Source organism: Eriocheir sinensis, chromosome 39 (assembly GCF_024679095.1).
Source record: "Eriocheir sinensis breed Jianghai 21 chromosome 39, ASM2467909v1, whole genome shotgun sequence".
In the NCBI taxonomy this organism is placed as follows: Eukaryota; Metazoa; Arthropoda; class Malacostraca; order Decapoda; family Varunidae; genus Eriocheir; species Eriocheir sinensis.
The window spans coordinates 15,471,450-15,485,313 of NC_066547.1; the positions used below are offsets into that span (position 1 = coordinate 15,471,450).

Genomic DNA, 13,864 nt, shown 5'->3' on the forward strand with positions numbered 1-13,864 from the left:
TTGAATATAGAGAAAATAGTTCAATTATATATAAGGAAAACAAACCATAACAACCTCCTGCTTATTCATACCCTTGCAACTTATGAGGGTGACATTCAAATAAACATTGCAAATAGCAAATAGCAAAAAATATCTCAGGGGTCAAAAGGATTAAAAAAAATCCATGTAGCACAATCAAAAAGTTGGTTCAGCACCCTATTCGTATTCCCGACCGTCTTGGAGACAGGCCCAACATTCTAGACCTCTTCCTTACCTCTAATCCTTCTGCTTACTCTGTCAAACTGTTCTCTCCGTTGGGCTCCTCCGATCATAACCTTATTTCTGTATCCTGTCCTATCGCTCCTGTACATCCTCTGGACCCACCAAGGAGGCGATGCTTTTGGCATTTTGCTTCAGCTCGGTGGGACGACCTGAGGATGTACTTTTCCGATTTCCCGTGGAATAATTACTGCTTCCAGGAGAGAGGCCCCTCTGTGTGTGCTCTGCGCATCACAGAAGTGATTGTCTCTGGAATGGAGGCATACATTCCACGTACTTTCTCTACTCCTCATGCTAAAAAGCCTTGGTTTAATCATGCTTGTTCTCGTGCTATTAAAGATAGAGAGGCAGCTCACAAAAGGTTCCAGAGCCTTCGAACTCCCACTAACTTTGATCTATACATTTCAGCCCGGAATCATGCCAAATCTATTCTCCAACTTACCAAAACTTCTTTTATAAATAGAAAATGTCAACACCTTGCTTCTAATTCTTCCCGTGACTTTTGGCATCTAGCCAAAAATATCTCCTCCAATTTCACTTCTTCCTCTTTCCCTCCTCTCCTTAACCCTGACGGCAGCACTGCCATCTCATCTGTCTCTAAGGCTGAACTCTTCGCTCAAACTTTCTGTAAGAACTCCACCTTGGATGATTCTGGGCATATTCCTCCTACTCATCCTCCCTCTGACTCCTTTATGCCTGTTATTAAGATTCTTCCTAATGATGTTTTCTATGCCCTCTCTGGCCTCAACTCTCAGAAGGCTTATGGACCTGATGGAGTGCCTCCTATTGTCCTTAAAAACTGTGCTTCTGTGCTGACACCTTGCCTGGTCAAACTCTTTCGTCTCTGCCTATCAACATCTATCTTTCCTTCCTGCTGGAAGTATGCCTTTGTACAGCCTGTGCCTAAGAAGGGCGACCGCTCCAATCCCTCAAACTACCGCCCAAAAGCTTTACTTTCATGTCTATCTAAAGCTTTTGAGTCAATCCTTAACCGGAAGATTCAAAAGCACCTTTCCACTTCTAATCTTCTATCTGATCGCCAGTATGGATTCCGCAAGGGGCGTTCTACTGGCGATCTTCTTGCTCTCTTAACTGACTCTTGGTCATCCTCTCTTAGCAGTTTCGGTGAAACTTTCTCTGTTGCGCTAGACATATCAAAAGCCTTCGATAGAGTCTGGCACCAGTCTTTGCTTTCTAAACTGCCCTCTTTCGGATTCCATCCCTCTCTCTGTTCCTTTATCTCCAGTTTGCTTTCCGGCCGTTCTATCTCTGAGGTGGTAGACGGTCACTGCTCTTCCCCTAAACCTATCAACAGTGGCATTCCACAGGGCTCTGTCCTATCACCCACTCTCTTCCTGTTATTCATCAATGATCTTCTTTCCATAATAAACTGTCCTGTCCACTCGTGCGCCGACAACTCCACTCTGCACTATTCAACTTCTTTCAATAGAAGACCATCACAACAGGAAGTACACGACTCCAGACTGGAGGCTGCAGAACGCTTAACCTCAGACCTTGCTATCATTTCCGATTGGGGCAGAAGGAACCTTGTGTCCTTCAATGCCTCAAAAACTCAATTTCTCCACCTATCAACTCGACACAATCTTCCAAACACCTATCCCCTATTCTTCGACAACACTCAGCTGTCACCTTCTTCAACACTAAACATCCTCGGTCTATCCTTATCTCAAAATCTCAACTGGAAACTTCATATCTCCTCTCTTGCTAAATCAGCTTCCTCGAGGTTGGGCGTTCTGTATCGTCTCTGCCAGTTCTTCTCCCCCGCGCAGTTGCTATCCATATACAGGGGCCTTGTCCGCTCTCATATGGAGTATGCATCTCACGTGTGGGGGGGCTCCACCCACACAGCTCTTCTGGACAGAGTGGAGGCTAAGGCTCTTCGTCTCATCAACTCTCCTCCTCCTACTGATAGTCTTCTACCTCTTAAATTCAGCCCCCCTATTTTGGGGGGTGCCAAAGATTTGCAGAAATTCTCTATTCACAGGGGTCCATGGCCCCTAACCTCCAAATAAAAGGGGGAACAGGTGTATACACAAGTGATTTGCGCTTACACTTTACGACATTGCACAAGCTAAATAGGCTGAGTGGTCAGAGTGCAGGCATGGTGGGCCCAAGGACCAAGGTTCAAGTCCCACCGAAACATGCTGATTTTACAAACCATTGCTGAGCGGCGAAAGATTACCTACATGCCACCCAGATCTTAAATCAACCCCTACTTCAGTGACTTCATTCAAGTGGAGCACTGGGGGACAGCATGGACCAAGCAAGAGTCATATATCACGTCAACCACGATATTTAAAATTCGTCTACACCACTTATGGGCGAGGGCCATCCAAGAGGCCTCTCAAGAAAGTCTACAGCACTACAGGCAGCACCTTAACCCTTTGGGCGCATGAGGCCACGAACGTGGTTTGGCAGGCAAGCTATGTCATGGTTCAGTTCAAAATTCGCGCTTGTTTCAAGCTGGCCTCCAGATACCAGCTACATCATTGGCCAACAGAACTCTGCCATCTTTGACACCGAGCCAATAAGAAAATTAGGATTTATTTACATATTACTGAGCCAATGTAGTGGCAGTGTGGTGGTGGTAGCGATGCGGCGTAATGTAATATTTCACATTTAGTTCTATTTCCGGGGCTTTGAAGGAAAATACTAATGAATTATATATCCTTTGAGATAAATAAAGGTTTGAGAAACATTTACTGTAATAATGAGAGATGAGCGGTGCTGAAAAGAGTCGGCTGAGAGGAGCAAAGGTGGCGGCTATTACGCACGGTGACGAAACAGATGAATACGAATCTGATGATAATTATTATTGAGATTATTATCTGAACAGTAACTGACGATGCTAAATCACACACCATTGATGATCCTGAGGAGGAAATGAGTGGTGTGGGTGGTCTTGGTGATGACAGTGGCAGTGTTGGTGTGGCTGGTGACACTTGGTGATGGAGATAATGCGCTGCCATTTACAGGACATGTGGGACTTATTCACCCACCTATCGAGTATGTAAAGCAGTTTATCACTAGAGATTTAGTTACTACACCTGAATTTTGTCAGTAATGTCACTAAAATTACCTATATATTTGTATTAACACATCTCATACTAACTTCATTTTGTTCTACAAGTTTACTCAGTTAAACAATTTATTTTGTTTACCCACTAGTGTATTCCTAAATTTTGCCTATGTCATGTGAAAGATCATTTTCTAACCTTTCCATTGATACATAGTTTTACATATTTTGCATCCTAACATGTGTGGAAGAGTAAATCAATACAATAAATCTCATTCACTTTTGATCCCATTTTTTAATGTCTGGGTCCAAAGGGTCAGAAAAAAAGGGAGGGGGGGGGGGGGTAATTTTTTCAGTATTGCCTGGAAAAAGAAAATGATATAGTTATCTGCACTACAACAAAAACTCACATAAACTCATACCTGCAACACATCATCAGGATTTATGTCAAAAAGATTGAACAGCTGCTCCTTGACAGCTTCTGGATTAGCATTTTTCAAGTCAATTTTGTTCAATACAGGAATGATGGCCAGCTCATTGGTGAACGCCAAGTAGAAATTCGCCACAGTTTGTGCCTGGACACCGTCATTGGCATCAACAAGCAGTATGACTCCCTGGCAGGCAGCCAGTGATCTTGACACTTCATAGGTGAAGTCGACGTGGCCAGGAGTATCAATAAGGTTAAGCAAGTAGTCCTGAAAGTTAAAGGAGAAGATGAACTTTCACCATGTAACTCAATGCATCATATATAAATATACAGTAAACCCTCGATACAACGGACCCGCTTATAACGGATTTCGGATATAGCAGACAAGGTCAGAGGGTCAGAAGACCACGGTGACCGACCAGGAATAGTTTTTGAACCAACCGCGACCGGTAACTGCAGTAGTGCCTGCTAGCCACCTTGCCCTCCTCCCTTTATCTGCTGTCCCATCATCTGGTTTCAGTAGTCTTTCTCAGCCAACCTGATGAGATAATTTCCTCCTTGTGGTTCCCATTCAAATGAAGAACTTATTTACACAACAAGAAATTCTTATGCATCAATCCGGGACATAAATGTATTGGAAAATAGCCAAGTGTTTGTGATTGTCAGTGATTGGGTGACTCCAGACTTCAAGTTTAAGTTCAGGAGGGGGGGAGGAAGTGACAGACCAATCACAGACGCACAGACTCACGGGTCAATCAGACACCACGGGAGCAAAATTCAGCCAGCTGTGAGCAGTGCCTTCTCCACCCCCCCCACACACACACACACCAAAATTTGAAGCACTGGTATCATATAAGTATGTACGTTATCAATTTATTAATAATTAATGATTCTTTCCAAATTTAACACGTTCACATGACTAAGTTGTCCAGGTTTTCTCTTCAATTACTTTTAGTCTTGGGTTTTGAAACGGGCAAACTTTTGTGGAGTGCACAGGAACATATCTCAATGTCTATAGAGGAAGTATAAGGGGAAATTCGCTTACATTAACAAATTTCTGCTTTACTAAGAGCAAATCCTTGGGAACAGAAATCGCTCCTAATTGGGGATTTATTGTAGAACATGTCTGATTCTCGTATCATACCCGTAACAACACGCCCTCCAGCAGGGCCCCACTGCCAACCTGGCAGCCTCTGTGCATCACAGTACGTCATCATGTGTGCTGTGTGGCTATACAGACAACGTGCAGACAACACACACAAGAAAAAACTATTTAACTTACGTTTAATAGGTTCGTCGGTATTATTATACGTAGTTTTTTTATTTCCGCCGCTTATAGCAGAGTTTCGACATTAACGGACTAAGTTCCCCCCAATTAGTCCGTTATACCGAGGGTTTACTGTATATACAGACATATCTCGGTTTATGAGTGCCTTAGTTAATGAGTGTTTTGATTTACGAGCCAAAAAAAAAAAAAGTTGATTTACGAGCAGTGACTTGGTATGCAAGTATCCTGTTTGTAAAAGATTTTTTTTTTTTTTGCCACCTCAAGGGTGGGGACATATACTACAGTCTGAATCAATTGACTTTTCGTACTGCTTTTTTCACATGTAAATACGCATTCATTGTGTGCAAACCTTGTTATGACAGTTAAATAAATCAATAAACAAGCATTTGATTTTGCACAAAATACACACCAATTATGTAACTAATACTTGGTTGGATTGCTCTTCCTCTTGAGAGCTTCCTTTAGGTGTTTGGGAAGAGATTTTGCGAGGCTCTTCAGATTGTCGGGGTCAAGCGACTCAAGGGCACTGCGCAGCTCCGCCTCCAGCTCGGGCAAAGATAACGTGTCTTTTTCTCTCAACCTGGCTTTGATTAAGGCCCAAAGGTTTTCGATGGGTGAAAGATCAAGAGAGTTCGCTGGCCAGTCCGGGTGTTGCCATACCACCCACACTTATCATATACCTCTCAAAGGGTGCATATCTCATAATTTTATAAAGAAATGGGCCTCCTCTACTCACAAAGTTATATTTCAAGTTGAAAAATGCGATTTATAAGCATTTATATGTAAATCTGATAATATTGTTAGCGTTACTATCAGCTCCGAGGCAGTAGTTATTTAACAACAAATTTAGCGTCACACAGAGCGCGGTAAACGTTTGTAGATCCACGTGCTAACCCGTGACGTCATCGATTAGTTGGTAGTTATTGGCGCGCGAGCTTTGTGAATCTCGATGTTCTCAAAACTACGAACTAAGAGCACAAAACTACGCACTAAGCCTTAGTGGATCCAGGCCCAGAAAAACACCTAAGTTCAGGGTAAAATGTATAAGTGCGCAGTGTTAAGTAACTAAGGGCCGCTTTCACAGTCACTGTTTGTTTTGATCGTTACCAATGGCGGGGATTGACGCTATAGTTTTCCACGTGAAATTGGCCTGCAGAGAAAGCGACAGGTGTTGAGAGTGTGTGGTAAGGTGCGGGGCGAGGCTAACCCCGCAGCCGCCACGAGGTGCCGTTGTAAAGGCAATACATCCGACACCATCACATCACATCACTACCTATCGGCCAATTTCACGTGAAAATACTAGAGCGGCGATCGCTACCATTGGTAACGATCAATACAAACAAAATGACTGTGAAAGCGGCCCTAAGAGTTGTGGTGAAGTATAAAAGTGTGGAGAAGGAGGACCTAAGAAGCGACACAAAGCATTACAGGTCAAAAGAAGAAGAAGAAGGTCCACTGTACACTGGCCAGTGTTGTGAGAAATATCTCCTTGATGAAATTAGTCATTCTGCTGTCCACCACGCATGCGCGCTGTGGGAATACACAGCATTAAAAGTGTTAATTTGCCTGGATTTGTTCTTTTTTGTCCACTTGTGGTCTTTGTGAGCGGTGGGAGAAATATGGAAGCAGTAAACAAGTTGAACCTCTCTGCGAGCTATTTTGCGATTGCAGCGGCAGTTTACGATCAATAGGCATTGACAAGTCAATCATGATGTTAGTGATTTAATGATATATAACAGAAAGAGTTAGCAGAGTATACCATAACACACAGAAAACTATCAGAAGCAATAGCTTTGTCCAACTGTCCCATGGGTGACCGCGAGCAACCGCCCTTACTTTAGCAGACGAAACCACGTGGATCACAAGTGTGAATTCAGAACTGCCAGCCAATTGTAAGGCAGCCGCCTTCAACTGCGGCTTCAGAACGACCTGTTCTCACTTCCCATTTTCTGCCTATTACGAAGGTACGTATTTTGAGATAACAAGAAAGTAAAGTCGAAAAAATTGTGATAAGAAGGGAGTCAAATCGAAAAAAAAAAGTAATTTTTTTCCACAGGCCGGAACCAATAAGCGCTTTTTCATGTATTTCAATACCTTGAGTTTTGCGATCCTCGAGTTTAGCGCTATACCTTCGGAATGAAGCAAGCATGAAACTCGAGAGGGTAATATATATATATATATATATATATATATATATATATATATATATATATATATATATATATATATATATATATATATATATATATATTACCTGTATATCATATCTTAATTGGTATTGCCAGATACATCCAAGGAAATTACTTACCTTTCCATTGTATTTGTAAACTACAGAAGCAGTCTGAGCCTTGACTGTTATTCCTCTTTCTCTCTCCACTTGTAACTTATCAAGAACCTGTTTGTTTTTGTTGTCTGCTTTTATTGCACCTGAAAAAAAAAAAAAATGAACACTCACAATGCCTTCTAACTCCAAGTCATAATATCTAAATATAAAATAAGTATTTCTAAGTTTCAACAAAAAGATATATGAGCAAGAGTTTATTGTACCATATATTATTTCAACCAGTTCTCATTATGAAAATAAAGACGTTCAATACAAAATATAGCAAGGAACCAACGTACTGTACGAAGCTGATTTAGTGAGAGAGGAGATGTGAAGTTTCCAGTTGAGATTTTGAGCTAAGGATAGACCAAGGATATCTAATGTTGAAGAAGGTGACAGCTGAGTGTTATTGAAGAACAGGGGATAGGTGTTTGGAAGATTGTGTCGAGTTGACAGGTGGAGGGATAGGGTGCAAGAGTACATTAGGGAGAGGGGGGAAAGATCTTTGAGAAACTTTGACCAGGCAAGGAGGGAGTGACTGGATAGAGAAAGTTGGAAGCTCTTCTGCCGTGGCCATACCGTGGTGGGAGCTCCTAGGAGCAGCCGTCGATGAAATGAATGAATGAATGACAGGTGGAGGAATTGGGTTTTTGAGGCAATGAAGGACACAAGGTTCCTTTTACCCCAATCGGAAATGATATCAAGGTCTGAGGTTATGCATTCTGCAGCCTCCAGTCTGGAGTCTTGTAATTCCTGTTGAGAAGGTCTTCTGTAGAAAGAAGTTGAATAGTGCAGAGTGGAGTCGTCAGCGTATGAGTGGATAGGACAGTTTGTTATGGAAAGAAGATCATTGATGAATAACAGGAAGAGAGTGGGTGATAGGATGCACCAGATCATGTATGGGCAAGCCATAAAATGCTCAGTATGAGAATGGATGCAATGATGGACCGAACACTTGGTCAGGGTCTTAGTCTTGGCTAGGTAAGGTTACGTATGTGTGCATGTAGATAGGTAACGTAATTCCAAACCAAGACCCCCGATCTAGGTACTTCATCCATTGTTGTATTAATCTGATGCCATAAAATTGTGCAATTTGGCATGCCAGACCATCAGTGACTGGATTAAATCTTTGTTATATAAATTTTTGTCTCCAGAACTAAGCTAATTCAGTGTAATAACGCCTTAATTTCTTTACTTTGTTATACTTATCATAGTAAATTGACATCCTTGCCTAGATGTTGATTACCTGTCAGTTCAAGAATTCGGTCAGCAAGAGTACTTTTGCCATGATCCACATGAGCAATTATGGAGAAATTTCTGATGCGTTCCAGAGGAATGGCTGTTAAATCAGGGACATCTGGTGTGGCATCCTTTTGATTCTGCAGTTGACAATTGCGGTTGCCTGTCAGGTGCATCCAACGTGATGCTGCAGCTACATGGTTCCACACACCTCTGCATATCATTAGAAGATCAAAACAGTGTAAAAAATAGTATACTACAATATATTTGTTTGACATAAACACTGGCATAAATGATGCTCTAACATACAGTCAGCCCTCCATCACTTGGTTTTCACTACTGTGGATTTCAGCACCGTGACACCCCCAAAAATACAGTGATCCCTCGTCTATCGCGGGGGTTAGGTTCCAGAACCCCCCACGATAGGCAAAAATCCACGAAGTAGACTTTATATATTTATTTATATATATATATATATATATATATATATATATATATATATATATATATATATATATATATATATATATATATATATATATATATATATATATATATATATATATATATATATATATATATATATATATATATATATATATATATATTTATATATATAATATATTATATAATATATTTTATATATATTATTTATATAAGCACGAATCTCTGTGAATATAGCCCCAGCCCGTGTGAACACGTTCACCCGACAACTAGTTTCTCAAGATTCAAAGTCGGCTACATTTCACGGGAAACTCATCAAAATTCAAGTCATGGGGTCAAGACGTGTCACTTGGCGCTCCCCATAGCAGCCACAGGGTTAGTTTGTTGACCCTTTTCCTTTTCTTTTTGATCTCCCCATTCCCCTGCCTCTTCCCATTGTTTTCAAGGTACTCATTATTACAAAGAACACTTGTGAAATGTTGTGACATTATACAGGCATGCAGTGAGTGCAGTGTGTTAGTGGTGCTGGAGGGGTAGTGAGAGCTGTGTCGCCAACACAACACCGAGGACACGCTCAAGCTCCGGAGGACGAAATCACCCAGAAGCAGGTATCGGTACTGGTACCGGTACCTGCCCACCCTTATTGTTGAGTAGCGTGGCAGCATGGGTACTGTATTGTTGTTCAAGTGGCGCACGGGAAGAACTGAGCTCAGCTGTGTGGCCGCAGCGCCGTGTGAATCCAGTTGCGTGAAACATCTGGTGGCCACTCCATAAAATATCGCGTATAAGTGAAAAAAATGTGTAAATTAAACATTTATTTGGATTTTGGACCCCGCGTTATTTAAAAAACGCGTAAACCAAACTCGCGTAAATCGAGAGTTACCTGTATAACATTCTGGGGTTGCCGCAAATTGAGATGTCATGAAACCTGATGCTTCAAGTATATTACAAAATTATCTGCCTATTACACCTTACATCCTGACAAAAGCATGAAAATTGGCATGGGAAGGGAAGGCCCCCACCGGCACCTAAGCAGAACTTGCTGTTATTTTCATGGACAGAGGGGAAGATGTCACATAAAGCATGTATATGATTGCCAATTAAGATTATTTAAAAATACAATTTTCTAGCAAATAAAATAAAATGGTGACTTCAGGGATCACAATGCCAGCTAGGCCTTTTATAGGGTTTCATTGTCTGTGATCTGTGTAGAGCAACCATGTTGGTGGAGGGACGACTGCATGTTGTTTAATACTTATCTCAGTTTAATACTGCATCAATTGTCAACTAATTGCATGTTTTCTAAAAAAAAATTCAAGAAATCTTTTAGAGATTTTTTAAACATTTTTTTATTGTTATGTTGCATCTTAATAATTTTCTTCAAGACACATTACAAGCATAAAAAGTTCAAGATCAGTTAACATATCATTCATTACCTTAAAGCCTTGTGATGTATTCTTGTGATTACTTTTGAAAGTGCAAACATCCTCTTTGGCTTCTTGCACCAACTTCCCACGCATCTGATGGAAAATTGGCTTGGATCAATATGCAGACTGTAGCTCCGAAATGTTATTTTATTTTTCTAGAGATAAATCAATCAATTGGTGAAATAGAAAATGAGATATTATTGTGCTAATAAAACCAATCTTTATCTCTATGCTAAACTGGCACGGATGTTCATTACGTAGTGATTTCTTTTATTACCGCTTCTTATTTTTGGCATTTGACTCCAACCTAACCTAACCTGATGCAACTCTCAACTGCAGGGAAGGGGGGGGGTACTTCATCCCAACCACTTGCAACGGAGGGCTTCACCTCAACCACTTGCAACGGAGGGCTTCACCTCAACCACTTCCAACGGAGGGCTTCACCCCACAGCTCTGCTTGCATCTACTCAAAGGTGTCAGGCAAGTATCAAAATTATTTGACTAACCTAACTTAACGTGACATAACCCCTAACACCTAACAGGAGGGGACTTCAACCCCCCCAACTGCTACAGTGGGCTTCAACCCACAGCTCTGCCTGCACCTCTAAATCTGTCTGTCTCATCAGTTTTGATTACACTTTGGAAGCTCAGAACACAGTGATTACACAAAAGTCAACTGATTCTCAACCCTTAAAGCGCGGGCTTGTTTTGCCGTGCCTGTCCTCCCACGTGGGCATATTCAGGCAAAACCATACCTCACTTCAACCTTTTATATTTTCACTTCTACTTAACTCATGTGACTGAATGAAGTATCACTGTGAAGTATACTTACCCTTATCTGTCCTTTGACGTTAAGTTGAAGACTATTATGACCATTGATAGAGCAAGTATGTGATATTGCAGTAGGATCACTGAAAGCACATTATTATAGACAGTTTTCCACCCCTATTTTTTTTTTCTTTTTACAGCACAAAGAGCAACTCAAGGGCAACAAAAACAAGATGTGAAAAAAAAGCCCAATAACTGTTGCTCCCATATAGGGATAAGTATAGAGTGGCAAAAACAGAGGTCAATTTCGAATGGAGAGGTGTCTTGATACACTCCTCTTGAAAGAGGTCAAGTCATAGGCAGGAGGAAATACAGATGAAGGAAGGCTGTTCCAGAGTTTACCAGTGAAGGAGATGAAAGAATGGAGATGCTGGTTAATTCTTGCATAAGGGATTTGGACAGTATAGGGATGAGCATGAGTAGAAAGTCGAGTGCAGCGGGGCCGCGGGATGGGGGGAGGCATGCAGTTAGCAAGTTCAGAAGAGCAGTCAGCATGAAAATATCGATAGAAGATAGAAAGAGAGGCAACATGGTGGCAGAATTTAAGAGATAGAAGGCTGTCAGTAAGAGGAGGAGAGCTGATGAGATGAAGAGCCTTAGACTCCACTCTGTCCAAAAGACCTGTGTGAGTGGAGCCCCCCCACACGCCCAACCTTGAGAAAGCTGATTTAGTAAGAGAGATGTGAAGTTTCCAGTTGAAATTTTGAGCTAAGGATAGGCCGAGGATGTTTAGTGTTGAAGAAGGTGATAGCTAAGTGTTGTCGAAGAATAAGGGATAGATGCTTGGAAAGTTGTGTCGAGTTGATAGGTGGAGAAATTGGGCTTTTGAGGCATTGAAGGACACAAGGTTCCTTTTATCCCAATCAGAAATGATAGCAAGGTCTGAGGTTATAGAAGGGAAGTGGACTTCCCTTCTATGATTTAGTAATAAAAAGCATAACTTTTACACAGTTTATGTAAAACACACCAAAAAAAAAACATTACTTCCAGGCCTTCTTGATGCCCTTGATGGGTGCTGAGGTCAAAGGGCCCCCATCTTGTGGATGAAATTCACTGGAAGGTGAGAAGAGGTGGGATGTCTAGCGGACATCTTCTCAAAGCTAGCGCAAGTCATACACTGACCAATGATTAGTCAAGGGAGAATGGTTGGTTATTGTTTGAAAGAAAACGACATGCTTACTCTACTTCAGCACAAACAAATTAAATTTGACTGCACGCTAATTCAAAAAATGCCTTGTCGACTAATGTCGACACCCGCAGTTTGAGCCCAGGCACCAGCTGTCGACTATTGTCGACACCCACACTATAAAAAAATTGCCAATATGTTGTAGCATAGACACAGAGCTTTCCCCTAATTATTGAACCATGTGGCTCAACTAGTGCTGTGTCTGCCCACAACGGACAAGAACAAACCTGTATGAAATTTTTAGTGGACTTAAGAGTTAGCAGAGGAGAAACTACATTTAGCAGAAGCTAATTGGTCCGCTAACTGTTTCCAAAGTTAGCGAAAATGCATTATAATACTAATTCTTTCACGTGCTAAATACTACAAATATTGGTTTGGAGTGGTTATTCTTAAGTTTTGCCTAGGTATGCCCTTTCGCTGCTTCTGATGTGTGCTATAGTAGCTGTGATGAAGGCACAATCATATCTTGCAGTTTCAGGTTTTCGCACATTGCTTTCTTCTTCTTCAGTGTTTAAGGAGGATGGTATATGTATAGTAAGGAAAGATAAATAGTGTAACATGAATGAAAAGCAAGGTGTGTGAATGTGCTTTAATGTGAGCAATGCTGAGCAGGCTTTTATTGCTTTCTTTTGTTCTTTTAGACTTTGAGCAGCTTCCTCTAGTACTGCAAAATATACCTATATAAAAAAAAGGTATTATTGTAGGAGTACACCAGTCTAGAGATGGCTTTTCTTACCCTGACCATTAGAAAGAGCTCCGCATTCTGAGTAAATTCATCCCCATAAACACCCCTCGGAAATCATTTATAACGGAGGGAGGGAGGCCGTTAGGTTAGGTTAGTTTTAGGTTAGGTTAGTGTTAGGTTAGGTTAGTTTTAGGTTAGGTTAGTGTTAGGTTAGGTTAGTTTTAGGTTAGGTTAGGTTAGGTTAGGTTAGTTTTAGGTTAGGTTAGGTTAGGTTAGGTTAGGTTAGTTTTAGGTTAGGTTAGGTTAGTGTTAGGTTAGGTTAGTGTTAGGTTAGGTTAGGTTAGGTTAGGTTAGGTTAGGGTTATGTTTAGTTTAAATGCACCTGTGTGGACGAAACTAGTTTTTTCTGGTAGATTTCGGTCTGTTTTGAATGAATGTGCTCTAAATTTTTTATCGCAAATCATTAGTCTCTTGGTTGGAAGGGGGTAAAAAAACACGTGATTTGCGATAGAAATGACACGCATATTCATTCAAAACAGGCCGAAAACTACCGAAAAAAACTAGTTTCGTTCGGAAATGCGAGACTGGTGAAGTGCTACAAATTTACCAAAAAAAAGAGAACCTCCGATATCAACTTCAACTTAGGTGAGTGCTGGACGCAGGCCCAAGGGCCTCTATATCCAGATCTTCAGTAACAGCTCAAAAAAAAACTATGATATGGA

The 13,864-nt window shown here is 41.2% G+C and overlaps 1 protein-coding gene across 6 annotated transcripts in view; it reads right to left on the minus strand.

The window, feature by feature from the left end:
* LOC127009063 (translation factor GUF1, mitochondrial-like) overlaps window positions 1-13,864 on the minus strand; it is a 42,729-nt gene that overhangs the window by 27,390 nt on the left and 1,475 nt on the right. For 5 of the 6 annotated variants that reach the window (XM_050881782.1, XM_050881785.1, XM_050881781.1 and 2 more), the window contains exons 2-5: window positions 10,453-10,536; window positions 8,580-8,785; window positions 7,319-7,437; window positions 3,718-3,990 (exon numbers count right to left, since the gene is read on the minus strand). In XM_050881782.1, coding sequence (XP_050737739.1) covers window positions 3,718-3,990; window positions 7,319-7,437; window positions 8,580-8,785; window positions 10,453-10,536 — 682 coding nt within the window. The remainder of the gene's footprint in view (window positions 1-3,717; window positions 3,991-7,318; window positions 7,438-8,579; window positions 8,786-10,452; window positions 10,537-13,864) is intronic. The other variant, XM_050881786.1, reaches the window with a different exon arrangement.